Below are 18905 nucleotides of genomic sequence, written 5' to 3' on the forward strand. Positions count from 1 at the left end.
CTAATTGCCTCCGATTCCTTCCTAGGTTAAATGACAGTGTTTCTCAGTTTGAGCTGAAGAAGTGAGCAGAGTGAGACCTATTTAAAAGGATTTTATTAATGGTTAAGCCAGAGTTAGAATAATGAGAAGCCGTGATTCTACTGAAGGAAATTCCAAAATACTCCTGGGATTACAAGCTATGTGATGAATGATTCAAATTAAGAGACCAATGGTTGAAATAATCATAGCAAAATACTACACTATGAATAATGGACTCTTTTACAGATTCTTTTTATTAGCTCTACCAATCAAACTCATCTCTTTCAGGACCAGAAAGAACTGCTTTAAAGTTAAACAAGTTGGTTACTATCTGCATCTGTAATACTTATCTTAAGTTTTAAGGTTTAAAATTCAAAAGGTACAAAAAGATGTACAGTGAAAAATCTCTTTTCTCCCTCTGTCTCCCAGCAATATTGTCCCTTCCCTGAGGTATTCAATGTTAGCAGCTTCTGGTATATTCTTCTAGAGATATTCTACGTGTGTTATCATCCAAAGGTTCAATTAGTTTCCTGCCACTCTTTCTACCCATCCCAAAATAGCACTTACCCAAGTTATCCCTTTATGTAGGACATAGAGAAATGTGAGAAAGGGTCTTTGTTTTCCAAAGGTCTTAAGGCCATCCTAAATAAATCAAAGTAACATCAGCCCCTTCTAATAATCCGACTTCAGAGTCCCAAAACGTGTGTCCTCTCCTACTTCAGCTGCCCAGGAAGATCATGCTTTAGACTTGGTCATCACTTGGAACTTTCCCACATCAGAGATCTTTCACTTTAACCTCTAATCACAGTCTCTTTTTTTCACCTCTTAGAATTTTGTCTGCTAACTGAATCTGTTTCTAAATAACTTCCCGGCCCAACCACTCCTCCTTTCTTCTTACAATCCCACTGGTCTCCAGATACACTTGCTTTTCTACCCAACCTAAGTCTTAATATTACAGTGGTGTTCTCAGTAATATTTTTGATTCTCTTGTCCTAGCCCTTTCCTCTTCAACCTGTCTTTTTGGTCCCCAGTTTTGTTAGCCCCATCATTCCCCTTTTCTGCTCCTGAGCTTACCACCTGGATCTACCAACAAGTGAGGTTCATCTTTGGCAAGGTGTTCAGTGCTGCTTAGCATTCTTTTGACTGGTCTCTAAATAGCTAAGTCTCTAAAACAGTAGTTTCAAATTTTTCCTGTTGCCCTAAAGCCCATCCTCCCTGTTCTCTTTTACTCTGTATATAAATAATGTCACCTTATTTATCAAAAGGATCATTATGAAGCCACCGTTTCTCCCTGCCAATAATTTTTAGTATTATCTTATTTCACAGGAAGATGTATCCCTTTATTTGCACTTTGGATCCTATGCTCCTATCTCCTTCAGGACTTTGCTTCACCAAATTATCCTCACTCATGTTTTTTTTCCTTCCTTCTTTTCTTCTTTAAAACCTTCCTGCTCCCTTGGTTTCCATAACACTGTACTAAATTGGTTCTGATCATCTCTTCACTAGTGTCTTTCTCTCCACCTATACCCATCCCTTATGTGCAAACGTTACTAAGCTTTTGTCTGTCATTAGTTCACTCAGCCTTTTTTGCTCTCTCCCTGGTAATTACATCTGCTCCAGTAGTTCCAAAAACCATCAAGTTTTCTTTGGTTGATGTAGTGGATTGCATGCACCCCCCAACTCACTGAAGCTTGAATTGTGCTCCCAAAGTTTTAGGTATTAGAAACTTGGCCCCCACTGTGACTGTTAAGAGGGTGGGAAATCCTCTTACGGTAATTGAAAGGTGGGGCCTTGAAGAGGTGATTAGATTGTAGGACCATGCTGTAGTGAATGGATTAAAAATGGTGGTCATGGGCATGGTTTGTAGGCCTTTAAAAGGAGAGTGAATGAGGAGTTAGTCTCTCTGCTCCACCATTTTGTACAATGTGACACCCTGCTGTCACTGTTGCCACCAACAATGCCTTCACCAGCTGTGTCCCCTAGACTTCCCAGCCTTAGAAACTGTAAGCAATAAATTTCGTTTTCTTCATTAATTATCCAGTTCCAGGTATTTTGTTATAAGCAACAGAAATGGACTCATACAGTTGGTTTCCCCTTTTCTTAACTACAGTACTACATTTCTGATGACTCCTGGACACCACCATTTGGAATTTTCTTTAGCACTACATTTTCAGCTCAGTTAAAGCCCTTCTTTGATTGTCTCATCCTCCTGCCCTCAGTACTATGAATCAACTTGCCGCCTCCCAGTTAACCCAGTTTGAATCCTGGAGATAGCTGACTCCTCGGATCCATTCAGCTGTCAATTGTAACTCATTCTAGTCAAGTTGCAATCCACTTTCCTCTCCTTGTTCAGATCCTCCTGATCACTGGCCTTAATTACAGTAAGAACAGCCCTTAATTGCAATCCCTTACTCTAACTTTCCCTGCTTTAACCAGCAAACATACTGCTGACAGATTTTCTTAAAGCTTTGCTCAAAAAACTTTATCCTACAAACTCATCACACTGAAATTCAGTTTCCTAATATGGCTCTTAACATGATTCATCCAGCCTTAACTTCTATTACTTCCCTCTAACCACACTATATCCTAGGCAAAACTGTAATTTGACATATACATAAATGAAAAATGTGATGTGTAGAAGGCAAAAACTTCAACCCAGTCTAAACCCATTTTTTGTGACTTAAAAATCTGCCCTCATTTCATCTCTTCCCCAGTCATCAGGTGCCTTGTGCAGATGGCCACTGTACCTCTCAGGGCTGGGTCATCCAAGTCTGGAATTTTCTTTTGGAATACAATTTTTCTTCTGAATTCTTTTGGAATTCCAAAGTTCACAGAAATACTCTCATGAACTTTTTGAACTTCCCTCATATTTCAAACATACTCAAAAGTTGAGGAAACAGATAAATGTACTCTATTATTGAACTTCAAATATAAGATGAGATTAGCAAATATATTTTGCTAATCGTGTTTTAACGATCACCAACTCCTATTACTAAATGTTTAAAAAGCTGATTGTATATCCATAGAAATGAATCAATTACAGCTATAAAAAGTTTTTTGATGGGGGTGTAAAGGGGGAGGGGTGGAAGGATCTTGAAAATCTATTACCTTTTATAATGATAAATTTAAAAAAATAATTAAAAAAAAATATCTGTTAACATGGGGCCAAGTTTATGATACATTAAAAGAAATAAAAACTATTATAAAAAATACGTAGTAAGATTACAATTTGTTTACTGGAGTTGGGGTAGGGGATGTATTTTATGTACAGAAAAAAAGCAAGGAAGGAGACATAGAAAAGCTTTCCTGTTATGTCCCAAGTTTTTAAACAATGCATGTATATTATACCCACCCCTCATCTCAATAAATATTATTTTTTACAAATGTTAGATGTGAAGGGATGACTTTTGCTTTTTCACTCTGCATACATGTATATTGTCTGGATTTATTTATTTATTTATTTATTTTTGATAATAGGTATGTACTACTTGTGTAACTGAAAACAAAAGCCCAAAAAAGGACATGAAAAGGAAAAAAAAATTAATTTTATCCTGTAGGAAAAATCAAAACAGATTATGTGTAGACATAAAAAATTTACATTGAATTGTGTTTTTTTATCTGAGGGAGACTAACTCTTACGTTTATGTTAAACAACTACGTAATGGATGAGGTCTACTTTATGCCTTGCACAAGTGTCTATGGACAGAAATGCAGAATCTTGGGCCCTGCTGCAGGCTTACTTAATCAGAACACACATTTTAACATTACATCTGGGTGACTGGAATACAACATATGAAAGTTTGAGAAGCGCTACTTACACCATGATCAGAAGTATTTCCATGTGAAAATGTTAACTTAGTTGGGATTCCAGGTGGGCAACTAAATCATTTTCATTATTTTACTGTCATGATAGTTTTGAATCAAAGACAGAGTTTCTTTGACATGTAACCAAGGATAACTGCCCCTTGATTTGGGAACTTCTCTACCTTATTTATTGTCTTAGCTGTGAAAGAACATACCACATTGCCCTTAAAAAGATCAACTGTGACCAATCACCTGTTCAAGAAATCTCCTGACAAGCCTAGCATGGGTGGGCCAGGTACTACAAAGGTCTGAAAAGGCTTAAGCTTTTCTCCTACTGCTTTGCACAGTGAGTCCTACTGCTTAGGCATACATATCCAAGCAAACAATCTGCTGTGTTGATAACAATCCAATTGATAGGAAGGAATGCAGATGACATATTTTTCTACCAGTGCTTTGGGCTGAACTCTGAATAACAGCATTCTAACAAATGGCTTGGCCACTGAAACAATATGCGGCCACAGGACAGTTCAGGTGTGCCCTCTTGGACAAAGAATATTAGTTCCTCTCTTGTTCATTATCTAGTCTGGGGATAGTAATGTTAATACTACCAATTTTAGGCTCAGAGTACTCAGGGTGGTGGTTGTACAGAAAAGTGACTATTGACTTGCCCTTACCTTCACATGAAATAAAAAATAGAGTAGAAGGTGGGAAGGGAAGGAAAATTAGAGAGTTTATATAAAAGTGGTCTAAAGATGAAATATTTAAAAAATTTATACATTAGAACTAAAATGGCACATGTGTTTTACATGCATTTTATTTCCATTATAAAAGTAATGTGCTTATTACAGAAATAAGGAAGAAGGAAGACAGGAAAAACCCCACATCTCCTTTCCAGTTTGTCTGTAAATGTGAAGTATATTACATATTAGCACGATTACCTCCAATAGCAATAAGTCGATCTCCCCGCTGAAGATCTGCAAGAGCAGCAGGCGAGTTTGGGGCCACAGTTTCAATTATGACGTGCCCAGCATACCCGTCAGTTGACTGGACAAGACGAAGTGTAAGTCCAACACTTTGTAAATTTCCTTTTATTAACTCAACCTTTGACAAAGGTGAAAAAATGAAAACAGAGTCAGTGGATTCACAGAAGTGGAGTGAGAAAATACTTAACACACTGAGAAGAGCACCACAGTTGATGCTGACTTTTATACCATGGTGACTTTTATCACAGACAAAGAAGGAGGAAATCTTTATTGTAACAATATAAATAAATACTACACAATTAAATCATCAACACTTTAAAATATTTTGTCTTCAATGTGTCCTATTAAAGATCTATGCTCATTGTAGAGAATTTGGTAATAAAAGAAAGGCAAAATGAAAAGAAAACCACTCCTAATCATACTACGTAGAAATACTGATGATATTTTGTATTTTCTAATATATTAACACAAAATTGAGAGAAATTTCTCAATAAAATTGAGACACTGAATATAATACAAACTGAGACATTGTGAATATAACCATATATTGTGAATATAATTCTGAATCTTGTTTTTTTCAAATATAATGGAAAATATCTATGCCATTATATGTGCTTTAGAAACTCCACTTTTTGTGGTGTATTATTAAATTTTCTCCTTTGGAGGGGCAAAGGAAAAGAGTTTATTAAGAATTATCTTGGGGGGTGGGTGTTTTGGAAAAAAAAAAGAATTATCTTGTTAATGAATGAGATGCCCTTTTTAAAACTCATACAGATCGTTTTGTTTTCTAAACAAATGTGTCATCCAATTTATTAGGAATATGTATCCCAGATTAATATCATCTGTGATTAAAATAACAAAACCAAACCATAACACCACTATTCCATTTGTCCTCATTCCAGTCACTGATTAAAAAAAAGGATAGAATGCCACCACATCCTTCCAGATGACAAGAATTCAATTGGCGTTTGCTGAGCTCAATTACAGATCAGTCTAATTGTATTATTCTCCAGCCCACATTTCTTAGTCCTGTTCTTCAAGAATATCTCATGAGGGACGTTGCCAAATACCCTGCTAATATCCAAAAATATGACTGTCCGTATTGCTTTAATATATAAATCCCACTTAGCTAGAAATTCAATTGTCCTACCTAATGATGTTGTCTGGTAAAAGAATCCTTATTGGAAGTTGCTCTTTAATTTGGGTAATAGGTTTTGTAAATTTGTTTTTATTTTAAGGAAAATCTTAATCATATCATGTTCAAGAAACGGGAAATGTGGTCAAGTTTTGGACTACCTAAAGGTTCACAAAACACAAAAACAACTCTTCCAAAAGACTTCATCATTTGTGTTTAAACCTCCCCATCCAGTTCCTGCCTTCTGATATAGTAAATAATCACCTTATAATGTTAAAGTGTGTTTCAGTTTAACAAAGCCCTTCAGAACACATTCTCTCAAATCTAAGAATAAAAATACATTCTTAATATACAGAGTCCCAAAGCTGAAATTCAGAATGTGAATTTTTCTAATGATAGAAAGCTAAGGGTAGCAAATAGGTAAAAAACTAAATTATTTAAAACTGAGTACTATAAACTTTAAAAACTAACACCTGGACTTGGAATGTGTTTTTATGATTTACTCTTTGCTCTTAAATAGATATGTTTATGTATATTTTAAAATTATATATGACTATTAGATATACTATACACTTTAAACATATGCCAAAAGAGAACTTTTAAAATGATGACATAAAAATAAATAGAAATAAAAATCCTAAATGTTTTTCCTATGTCTGATGAAACATGTGGCATGCACTCCCTAAAATATGATATCACTATCTAAGAGGTTCTGGATTTTAAGATTTTATTATGGAAAATTTCAAATATATACAAAAGTACAGAGAACAGTAAAATGAACCCTGTGGTACATTATAAAATATGGTCACATATTCCTATCCTCATATGCACTTCCCTTTGCAATGTAACTTTACTAAACCTGCCATCAGAGATATAACTTGTTTCTCCATCCCTCTTTCAGCAACCAATATAAGTAGAAAAAATAAGCAGAGATAGACAATCTAAACATTATCAACCTTGACTTAACCTACATTCATAGAACACTATACAACAATGGCAGAATGCGCATTCTTTTCAAGTGCACATGGTAAGTTAACCAGGATGTGAAAGTTCATAAAACAAGTGTCAACAAATTTAAAATGACCAAACTCACACAAAGTATGTTTTCTAACCTTGATGGAATTAAGTTAGAAATCAGCAACAATAACTAGGAAAACCCCAAATATTTGAAAAGTAAAATAACATACTTCTAAATAATTCATGAGTCAAATAAGAAATCACAAGGGGTATTAGAAAATATTTTGAAAAAAAAAATGATGAAAATACAACCTATCAAAATTTGTGAGATGCAACTAAAGTAGTGTTTAGAGGAAATGTATAGCTTTAAATGCCTATATTAGCGACGAAAATATAAAATTAGTTCCCACCTTAGGAAATACGAAACTCTGAAGTAGGAGCAAGGAAAAAATAAGGAGCAGAAATCAATAAAATAGAAAATAAAACAACAGAAATCAATGAAAACTGATTCAATGAAATGATCAGTAAAAGTGACAAGCTTATAGGCTAAAGTGATAAAGAAAAAAAGAGAGAGAAGATACGTATTACAAAAGATCAACTGTTATGCTAAATACACTTGACAACTTAGATGAACTGGAAAAATTTCCCTGTAGATACAAATGATGAAAACTGACCCTAAAAGATAGAAAATTTGAATATTCCTACATCAATTACATACATCAAATCCATAATTATAAACCTTCCCACACATAAAAAAAACCCTTCAGGTCTAGTCGCCCTATTAGTGAGTTCTTAAAGAAGGAATAATAACAATTTCACCTGGAATCTTTTATAAATAAAGAAGGAACACTTTTAAAATCATATGTTAAGGTCAATGTTACCCTGATTCCAAAGCCAGACAAACAAAAAACAAGAAAACAGAACTACAGACTAATATTTCTAATGTTCAAACATGGATACAAAATGTAACAGAATTTTAGAAAATTCAATCCAGTAATACATTAAAAAAAGGATAATAATCATAACCAAGTGGAGATGATTCCAGATATTTGAGGTTGATTTAGAGTCAGGAAACAATGTAATTCACCATATTAACAAATCAATGAAAAAAAAAACCATATAAATATTTCTACAGCTGCAAAAAGAAATACATTTAACAAAATCCAACATCCATTCATGATAAAAGCTCTCAGCAAAATAGATATACAAGGGAACTTCCTAAACCTGATTATGGGCAGCCACAAAAATCTACAATAACATAAAAAACATAGAAATCTTTCATCTTTGAGTTTTATCTCAGATCAATAACAAAGCAAGGATTTCTGATCTCACCACATCAATTCAACATTGTACTGGAGATTATAGTCACTATAATGAGAAAAAAGGGAAAGCACAAAGATTGGAAAGGGAGGAGGAGATAACATGATCCTATACATGGATAATCCCAAGAAATCGACAAAATATCATTAGAATAGGTGAAACTAGGTCACAGACTACAAGGTCAATATACAAAAATCAAATGAGTTTCTATGTAACAAATAACTAGAAAATGAAAAAAAACATCTCCATTACAATAGTATAAAAACATATTTAGAGTTTAATGAAAGACGTGCAAGACTTGTATGCTTATAACTACAACATACTTCAAAAGGAAATTAAAGAAGACCTAAACAAATGGAGAAAAATACCATGGTTCTTGGATTGACAGATTCATTATTGTTAAGATGACAATCCTTCCCAAATTTATCTACAGATTCAACACAATCCCAGTCAAAATCCTTGCAGGCTTGTGGAGAGGAAAAGGACCTAGAATAGCCAAAACAATCATTAAATAGAGCAAGGCTGGAGGTCTTATACTATTTGATTTCAAGGCTTGCTATACAATGTTAGAGTAATCAAGACAGTGTGGTATTGACCTAAGTACAGACATATGGATTAATGGATCAAAACAGTTCAGAAATAAACTCATAATTTTATATGGTCAACCGATTTTTGACAAAAATGCTAGACTAATTCATAGGGGAAAAGGTATGCTGGAATAAATGGATGTCTGAATGGGAAAAAAATAAACCTCAATTCTTACCTCACACAACACATAAAAATTTACTTGAAAAAAAAAAACAGACCTATACTTAAGGGCAAAAACTATTAAGTTTATTGAAGAAAATACAGGAGAAAACCTTTATGATATTAGGTTAGGCAAATATTTCTTAAACAGAACACAGACAGTCCAATCTATATAAGAAAAATATAAGATGGATTTCATAAAATTTAAAACTGTTGCTCTTTGAAAAACAGAGAAAATATGTGCAAAGCTTTTATCTGAGAAATGACTTGTATCCATGAATATATAAAGAAATTTTGCAACAGAAATAAAAAGATAAACAACCCAGTAAAAAATGGGCAAAAGATTTGACTAGACACTTCACAAAAAGATATACAAATGGTCAATAAGCATATTAAAAGACGTTCAATTAGTCATTAGGGAAATACAAATTAAAACCACAATGAGATACTATTACTAGATATCCACTAGAATGGCTAAAATTAAAAACTGTCAATACCATGTGATGGTGAGGATGTGAAGCAACTGAAACTCTCATATACTGCTAGTGGGAATATAAAATGGTATAGCTTCTTTGGAGAGCAGTTTGGCAATTTCTTATCAAGTTAAACATACATTAGCCATATGACCCAGCAATCCTACTTTTAGGTATTTAATAAAGAGAAATGAAAACATGTCCACACAAAGACTTGTAAGCAAGTATTCACAAAGCATCCTGCAAAAGAGTCAAGAACTGGCCAACTGGTGAATTGGTAATCAAACTTGTATATCCATATAAAGAATCCTACTCAGCAACAAAAGGAAATAAAATATTAATACACATGACACATGGTTAAATTTCAAAAACAGGCCAAGTGAAAGGAGTCAAACACAAAAGACTATATACTCTGTAATTCAATTTGTATGAAATTCTAGGAAAGGCAAAATTATAGTGACAGAAAGCAGGTTAGTACTTGCCTAGAACTGGGGGTTGGGGGCTGGAGATTCAAAGCAAGTAACACATGTAACATTTACAAGGTGGCAAAAATATTCTGTTATCTTGTCTGGGGTGAAAATATTCTATATCTATTTTTTTGTAAAATTATGTTTTCATCCCACTAAAAAGTTTCCTCCATGCAGGAAACTAAACACATATTTAGGTATAAATGAAAGAAAAAGGAAGGGGGAAAAGGAACAGCGGCATGAGAAAAATTGTATACCAAAATTCGTACATGAGTACAACTACCAAAATTCATCAAACTGTACATTTTACTGTTTAAATTATACCTCAATAAAGCTATTTAAAACTAAAGCAAAAATGAACAAAACCTAGAATATGCCAATTTTTGTCTTAAGATACTTAAATTATACAGATCACTAATTCAGATAGCTCTTAGACTTCCAATTTATCTAATTAAATAAAAATAGCTTGGGATGAATTTAGATGATCCTTAAGTCAATCATGAAGAACAAAAATATTTAGATATTTTTTTCCTGTTTATTTATGTCAATCAAATGCATACTGACTCTTAACTACAGATAACTGGAATTACTAGGCTATACAGGATACAGATTAAACCAGATATAATTATAAGCAGCAAGAATAGTATATATGAAAGGAAAAAAAAACCTCATGAAAATGTAATACAAGTTTTTATTTTATTACTGTTAAATTAAAAAATTAGAATAAACTTTTTTTTGAAATATTTGCATCTGTTTAAAAAAAGCAAATATACAAAATAAAGAGCAACAGTCCTGTTTCCTCAACCACTACCCCTCTCTATGCCATATCAACCACTTTAAAACTCTTTGTTTTTAGTTGTTCTGGGGGTTAGCTTTTTTCTTTAGATAATATGTATACATTATCATTTCTTAATATATCAAATTTTAGACCATGTATTGACTTCCCACTATAACAGACGAGGATGTTAGCCTATTTCCCTCCAAACTGCAGTAGAGTTACAGCACTGTTTTTATTTCCTCTATATAATCTCTTTGAAACTTTAATTATACCCCTATTTCTTATGCATAAACTACAGACAATATCTATCTTGATACTAACTTCCCTACACCTCTCCTTTTTATATCTTCTATCTTCTAAACTCTATCAAAGTTAACAATGATTATATTCTTTTTCTAACTATAATTAAGCTATCAAGGATGACTGATTCTAAAAGCTAAAAATCAGTGCTTACAATATTGTGATTATATTAATACTGTTTATTGCAAAGCTGGGCATCATTAGATTTTCAGTCTTGTATAGCCTTTTTTTTTTCCCTTTCAGTATAGCTTTTACTTTAACTATAGATTTACGTAAATACTGCTTCTGTGATTAGCTTGAAAATTCATCTATTTGTTTATTTACATATCATTTAGCATCCAACTGAAGGGAAGTTTTACTCTACCCCCAACCCCACTCCCGTGAAAAAGAAGCAAGTTAAACAAAGGTAGAAGGAATGAGCAGATTAGAAAAATCACCCTTTTTGTACCCGCCCCCCGGGCCACAAGGTAGAGAAACTATTTTAGATTAAAAAAAATAAAACCAAGACAGAGAGACTAAAGAGATGTAACAACCCAAAGAAACATTTAGGGCTGGTTAGCACAGTTAGTTAGAGTGTGGTGTTGCAACACCAAGGTTGAAGGTTCAGATTCCTGTACTGGCCAGCCACCAAAAACAAAGAAAGAAAGAAACAAAGAAACATATAAATCTTGATCAGATCCTAGTAAAAACACAACACAAAACAAAAAAACTCCAAAACTACAAAAAACATTCTGGGGACACTGTAATATATTCTGAAAATTAGGTGAAATTAGGGAATTATTTATTTTCTTATAAATTCTTATTGTGGTTATGAAAAATGTTCTTGGTTTTAGAAGATTCATACTAAACATTTAGGATAAAATATGATGTCTACAACAATCCTGGCCTATGACTTCAGGCAGATGTTAACCTTTTTAAGCTTCATTAGTGAACCAGGGTAGTAGCTATTTTAGATGGGGAGCTATGAAAAAGGCTCAGTATTTATTAGTATTACTATTATTAGTAAGACTGAGCATTACTTATCAAAAATGGGTATGCAAAAAAATTTAAAAAGCAGTCTACTGTGAATGAACTCAAAGTAGAGAAAGAACCTCTGTACTTTTCTCACAGTAGAATGAACTTCACAGTATCCAGCTGAGAAAACAAGGCAAACATGCTATAAAACAAATTTCAATTCAAAACAGAATTTTCAGACAGACTGTATTACACTGTTCAAATATTAATTTATTTTACAGGCTCAATATTGGGAAACTAAAACACTTCTGCAATTATATGATTAAAAAAACTATCTTATTAGAAGAGACAAAGATGGTGACTGAAATGTCAACATCTAGTAAGGGAAAAACAACCAGTTCAAATGCACTAGAAATAATGTACTTCCAAAATACTATAATAATAATATTGATGATATAATGACAATAACTACCATATGGATGACTTTCAGTAAAGTAGTATCCCATTAGGTCTTGGTTTTACAGATAAGTAAAAAAATTTAGTAGTTTAAATAATTCTATGCTTATAGCTACATTCACATTTTGAAAATGTTATTTAAAGGAAAGATTTGAACATTTGTCTATCTGACTGCAAAGTCCATTCACTGTATTACCTCCATATATAATTTGCACCATTCTATGGAATCATAAAAACATACATTTATAACAGTCAGCATGAGTCAATTAAACTCGATAAAAGAAAAAAAAATAATAATGTACTTCCAAAGAGTAGAAATTATACTGATTTATAATTTCACAAGATTATAAGTTTTCATCCCGTCAGAAAGTTTCCTTTATGCAGGAGACTAAAGACATACCGTATTTAGGTATAAATGAAAGAAAAAGGAAGAGGGAAAAAAAGGACAGCAGGGAGAAAAAAAATTCTATTTCTTACAGACAAATAAAAGCAGAGTGAAGAAAAAATGAACATGAAACAATATTGTTCTTTGGACTGACTGTGAAATCTTTATTAAAAAAGAGAAGGGGGGGTGAAAGGAGAGACAAAATGTCTGTGATAACGAATACAGATACAGATTATGGATGGGAGGGGCTGTTCCAACAATCATCAGTAATAGCTTTTCCTTTCTTACAAGAATCCAAATGGCTGTTTTTAAGTACCACCAAAATCTGGATGCTCCTATATTCCAAAAGGTAAGCTACAAATAAGGAAAAGTTAACATCTGTAGAATGTCTCACTCAAATCTTTGTAGAGGGTGAAAGTTTGCTTTCGTTTCTCTTAGAAAACAAGGAAAACTTTGTTCCTCACTGTTGTAAGCAAAGACCAAGATTTCTGTGGCAGGAGAGGTAATAAATGGGGTTATAACACCTCTCCCCTTTGAAACAGTTATCTGGTTACAACCATAGAATTTGCCTGGAAGTTTCAGGCCAAGCGCTGCAAGTCTAAGTCTGTGGTAATACAGGCCATGTAAACTCCATGGTCCTGAGACTTCTCAGACCACAAGGACACTATCTTTGTTTAGAGGGTTGGAGGCACTGTGGCCAGTATCAAATATTGTCTTAGAGAGGGTCTAAGCGATACTCCAAAACTGAAGCACAATGTGCAACTGGACATGTATGAAGATAAGGTGTGATGGGAATTCAGGGGAGGCAAAGACTGTCTCTGGGTAAGTGGTCTAGGGGAAGGCTTCTTATAAGGGAAAGGCATTAAGGTTATGTCTTAAAGCAAAAGAAGAGTGTGAACAGATAGTTTAGGAGTTGGGACCAGGATGTGGAATAGGGCAGTAGAGGATGGTTCTGGGTCACGGTAGCATTGTTAGAGCACAGAAGTGGAGAAAAAGCAGCACAGTAGAAATTAAAACCATTATGATGATATTTATCAGTTGAGACGTAATGGAGAGAAAATTCCTACTCTGATTAAAGTATCTATTTCTCTCTAACAGGTTCTAGTTTACCAGGCGTTGTGATAGATTTCATATACAATATCTCATTAAACTTAAAGTGCTGCATTTATTAAACTGGAAAGCTGCAAATAATTGATAAGGGTAGGATGTATTCTCTGTGGCTTAAACTGTGTCAACTGACCTGAATCTTGTTGACACTGAAAAGTCGATTTCTACTGGCGTAGAAATACTGTTTCAATGACATACAAAAAAAAAAAAAAAAAGTTTATCAATTGTCAAGAATTGTTGACACATGCTAACTAAACAGCAGTCACATGAACTGAATCACAGGGATCAATACATACAAGATTGCAGACAGCTTGAATTTAACTTCACTAATAATGCCAGTCACAGGTTAAAAAATTCTAGATTTATGTGCATCTCTCTTGTAAAGAGCAAATTAGTAAAAACATCACGATAGCCTTTAAGAGCTTTTATACTCTGACAGACATCCTTTTAGCCCTTCTTGGACCAAGCTGTGATGCGTTATGTTCACTTTGGGGGAAAAACAACATATTGATTTTTTAATTCCTTCCTAATGTGGACATAATTTTATACGATGGTTATGAAGAGGATATATTTCAATAACACATCAATATAACTCTTATTTTACAAACCGCTCTCTCCTACATGAGCTTGTAACATTGAGCAAAAAACTTAAACCCAAGAAAGAATAAAAAGATCACTAAGTGAAAGACCCTAAATTATTGTGACCAGGTATATTTTAAACATTCTTTCATCAAATAAGTTTCTGAAAAAAGACATCATAAGGACTATTTCCCAGCTTTTGTTGTAGAGTAGTGGGGCAGGGAGGGAGAAATGTGACATAAGACACAATAATCAGTACACGTGTGTACACAATGCCAGTATAAAACTAAATTTTTAACAGCAAACTTTTAAATGCAGATAACCTTTCCCACTTCTGGCCTATACTGTAAACCAATACCTATTTGACCAGAATTCTCATTATATTGCAATTAAAAAAAAAGATGCCCACAATCTTCAGTAACATCGATGTATTCTATCTATAACTCTGCTCTCCAAATGAAATGGTGGTAATATTTTCAGAAAAATCATGAATGTTTATCTAAGAAACACAAAATTAACAAAATCTTTAGCAAAGCTACTAAGGAAGACAAGTAATGAAAAGAGATGCACTAATTGATTCACTCACTCATTCAAATGTTTAGGCACTGTGTGCTGGGTCTGGAGGGTACAGCCATGAACAACAGAGATGAGCTTCCCTGGCCTCATGGAAGCAGCAAAAGTAAGCATGAACAAGTAATTACAATACTTGCTGAGTGATTTAATAGAAGTCACCTAACTAACATTCACAAAGCAGGGAAGGCATCTCTAAAAAATAAAGTTGACACTTGAAGGATGAGTAGGAGTTTGCCAGGCCAGCTCAGTAGTGAAGGCAATATAGCTAACAAAGAGAGCAGCAGCAGCTTTAAAGGCAGGAGATGCGAGCTAGCAGGACATAACTGAAGAACAGAAGGAACTTTGGTATTACAGCTCTCGGGCAGGTTCAGTCTATATGAGGAAGGAGAGAATTCTGGTACATTTGACTATAAGACTTTTCAAAAGAAAGAAGCATAATATCAACTCTACCACCAGTTTCATGGCCAAGATGGTCAAAGTTAATAAACGGCAACTGTGGAAGAAGCAGCATTTGAATGTACAAATTAATGCTATAATGTGACTGGAAACATGAATACAAGTAATATTTAATTCTTACCGATCTATTCAAGCCTTTTAAAAAAATCCCAACTTCATGAATATCATTCAAATGCTTAAAAAACGTCAATGCTTAAAAACATGTTTCAAATTGCTTCAAAGTTTGATTGCTGGCTGTTAAAACATCATTTACAAAAACTTTCATAAAGATACATGTGCTTACAAACCAATAAATGCTTCTCCTTTCATGGGCCACTTCTACATTATCCATATTCACAAAGCTTTAGTACTCTGACCAAATCTCTAAATGAAAGCCGAGGCCCTAAAAATACAATCATAAAGTCCTTGCTTTTTTCAGGGAACTTGCAGTTGAAGTGAGGACACTTGTAGTGACCTGGAGAGAATGCTCAGATTGATTTCTAACAGGTAGTTTTGAAAAGACAGAACATCCAACTTCTGAATACCTCAACATAATGGACAACATGCTAAAAAGTACAGAAACAGATCTGACTTCAGCAGCACAAGTGTTAGTGTCAAGTTCCCAGCCTAGCTTAGGCCGGCCTTACTGCCTGCCCCGGCCCAGAGCCAGAATCCAAGAAGAAAGGTCTCTGGACTACTTCTTTCCCACTTATCTGGGCAGACTGAAACTTAATTCCCACTTTTCCCTTCCTTCCTTTTCCTGTGCAGCAGATAAGGGCCCTGAGTCAGCTGTCAAAGAGCCAGGACAAGATTAAACGGTGAAGAGAAATTACATTTAACACAGCTCTTTCCAGGTGGCCAGAGACTGGATACTTTAGGGCAGCAATGGCCTAGAACACTAGAAGAGCTTCCTGCAGGAACTTTCTTAAGAAGCATGGTGATGAGCGACAGTGAAGTGACAAGTAGCATCTGGCTGAAGAAGAGGGGAGCCTTTAGGAAGAAGCCATGTACATAATACAATCCCCATCATTAAACAATTTTTGAAAGGGCACTTTTTATTGTAGGACTCCTGTTTTATTCAACTACCTATTGCACTTGGGTGCAGTGGTTTTGTTGCCTACATTCTCAAAGAACTGAAACATATACTCTTTCAGCTATAACATGGGTTTTTGTAGACTGGCCAAAGAACCTGTATATTAGCACAAGTTATATGGGAAACCCCATGTTTCTGTCAAATCAACACCTCTATCCTCTCCTCCTCCTCCAGGTCTCTTCAGTACCAGGCCAGTTGTCTAGCTTCACCTACTTTCTTACAGGTTGCAGAGATTTGGCCTGTTTCCCTTCATTTTTAAAACTGCCACCACCCAGGGTTCATCCTGGCTTCCTAATTCCTTATCTCAGAAAAGTGCACTATTCTTGTTTCAGGACCCTATGGCTGAGTAAGTATCCTAAGCAGGGGTAGAACTAGGGTAACAAATACAGAGATTCTAAAAACTATCTGCTTATAAGTTGAAGTTTTGGAAAACGCATGCCTGAAAGTAGAACTATTTGTTTATGCCAACCAAATAGCCTGGATGTTCTGCCTATTTTAAATTTTAAATTTTTTAAATTTTAAAAGTAGTCCCCCCAAACCATTCTATTAATGCAACATCCAAACATTTCTGTAAGAAAGCCTCTTGGATTTGTAAAATTTGGGCACTTTGTTCATGAGACTATAAAATGGCTGCTTTGGTCAAAGTAACCAAAACTCTACATGCTATGGGTCTCCAGAAGGTAAATGCTATGAACTGAATATTTGTGTCTCCCCTCAAATCATATGTTGAAATCTTAACCCCCAAAGTGATGGTATTAGGAGGTGGGGCCTTTGGGAGATGATAAGGTCATGAGGGTGGAGCCCTCATGAACAGGATTAGGACCCTTATAAAAGAAATTAAAGAGAACTCCCTTGTCCATCCTGCCATGTGACAACACAGCTTTGAATCAGGAAGTGGGCCCCTCAGTAGATATTGAATCTGCTGGCACCTTGATCTCGGACTTCCCAGACTCCAGAACTGTGAAAAATAAATTTCTGTTTTTCCCAAGCAACCCAGTTTATGGTATTTTTGTTCTGGCAGTCCAAACAGACTAAGGTAGCAACTAAAAATTATCATGTTTTGATGGACCCGTGTACAGATCACCTTTGCTTGGCTTGCTTTTGGGACTTGGCAACTGCACTCTGAATATTAGGGACACACACAATTATGATTAGAATATTGAGTATTGAAGATTTATATCCAAACTCTGAATTACAATTGAGAAGTCAAAATTTCTAAAACTAGAACAACTTTTATATTAAATAAGTTACTGAATTGCTTGCAAGGTGAACTTCAATATACAACATACTTGGCATAGAATGTTAGAAATATAACTTTCTGGTCATTTCATCATATAGCAGGTGTCAGATCAATTTGTTTATGGTTATGGAGCACAAATTATTGCCAGACTAAGGACTAACAGTTTACCGTCCACCCCAATTAGAAGCAGCAATAGGGTCTTTGAAGATCTAAGGGAACATTTCCTATTTTGCCAATCATCACCTTTAAATATTTAAAAACCATTACTGATGATCTCATTAACTCAATTAGCATTATGCTAAACACTCACAAAGAGAAGAATACATTTTCACTCATATTCATTCTTTCCTCTCTCCCCTCTTTCTTCCTCTCTCCTCCTGTCACCCACCCCCAACACACTTGGTGTAAGGCAACACAAGTAACATTTGGTTCAATTTAGAAATGACTGAGTTCAATCTAGCGTACTGTTACTCATTTCTATTTATAAAGCACGTTTCAATAAAATTATAATTCTGAGAAGTTAATAAAACAATTTTTAGGTTCTAGAATGAAAAAGGAAACACATACGAAAGAAATAAAATGTCTGAAGGGTCATTCTAGCATCAATCTAATCTACTAAGCACAGCCAGTTTTAACAGCACAGAAGATGCAAACTGAAATATTTCTTGGGACTCTCAGCTACTCAGAAACTAGCTAGGTACCTTGCTTCCAAGGACCCCACTAAATTCTCAATCATCCTCTGTTCAGTTCCATCACTCTAACAGAAAAAAAGGAGATACTATATTTATTAGCTGTCTTCTTTGAAACTGTCTCTCAGCACCAAAGAAGATTAATAATTTGGATGCCCAAGAGCACACTTTTTTCATAGGAAGTATAAATCTTTGAAAAAGACCCAATGATGACAAAAATTATATGTATGAAAAAAAAGGTCTCAAAGGAGATTAGAATAGTATAGGGAATGAATTCTCAATTCTCTCACATGGATTCTACACATAAGCATTTTCCTTGGCAGTATAATGCCTAAATTTTCAGTCATTAACTCTTAATGGATAACCAAAAATCACTGAATTCAGCCCTTGCTGAGAACTAGGGCAGATTCAA

General features: G+C 34.5%; 1 protein-coding gene across 1 annotated transcript in view; it reads right to left on the reverse strand.

Moving 5' to 3' along the window:
• The window catches only part of PDZD8 (PDZ domain containing 8), a 93493-nt gene that overhangs the window by 5102 nt on the left and 69486 nt on the right, over window positions 1-18905 (reverse strand). The window contains exon 4 of the mRNA XM_063103233.1: window positions 4761-4923. Coding sequence (XP_062959303.1) covers window positions 4761-4923 — 163 coding nt within the window. The remainder of the gene's footprint in view (window positions 1-4760; window positions 4924-18905) is intronic.

Source organism: Cynocephalus volans, chromosome 7, assembly GCF_027409185.1.
Source record: "Cynocephalus volans isolate mCynVol1 chromosome 7, mCynVol1.pri, whole genome shotgun sequence".
In the NCBI taxonomy this organism is placed as follows: Eukaryota; Metazoa; Chordata; class Mammalia; order Dermoptera; family Cynocephalidae; genus Cynocephalus; species Cynocephalus volans.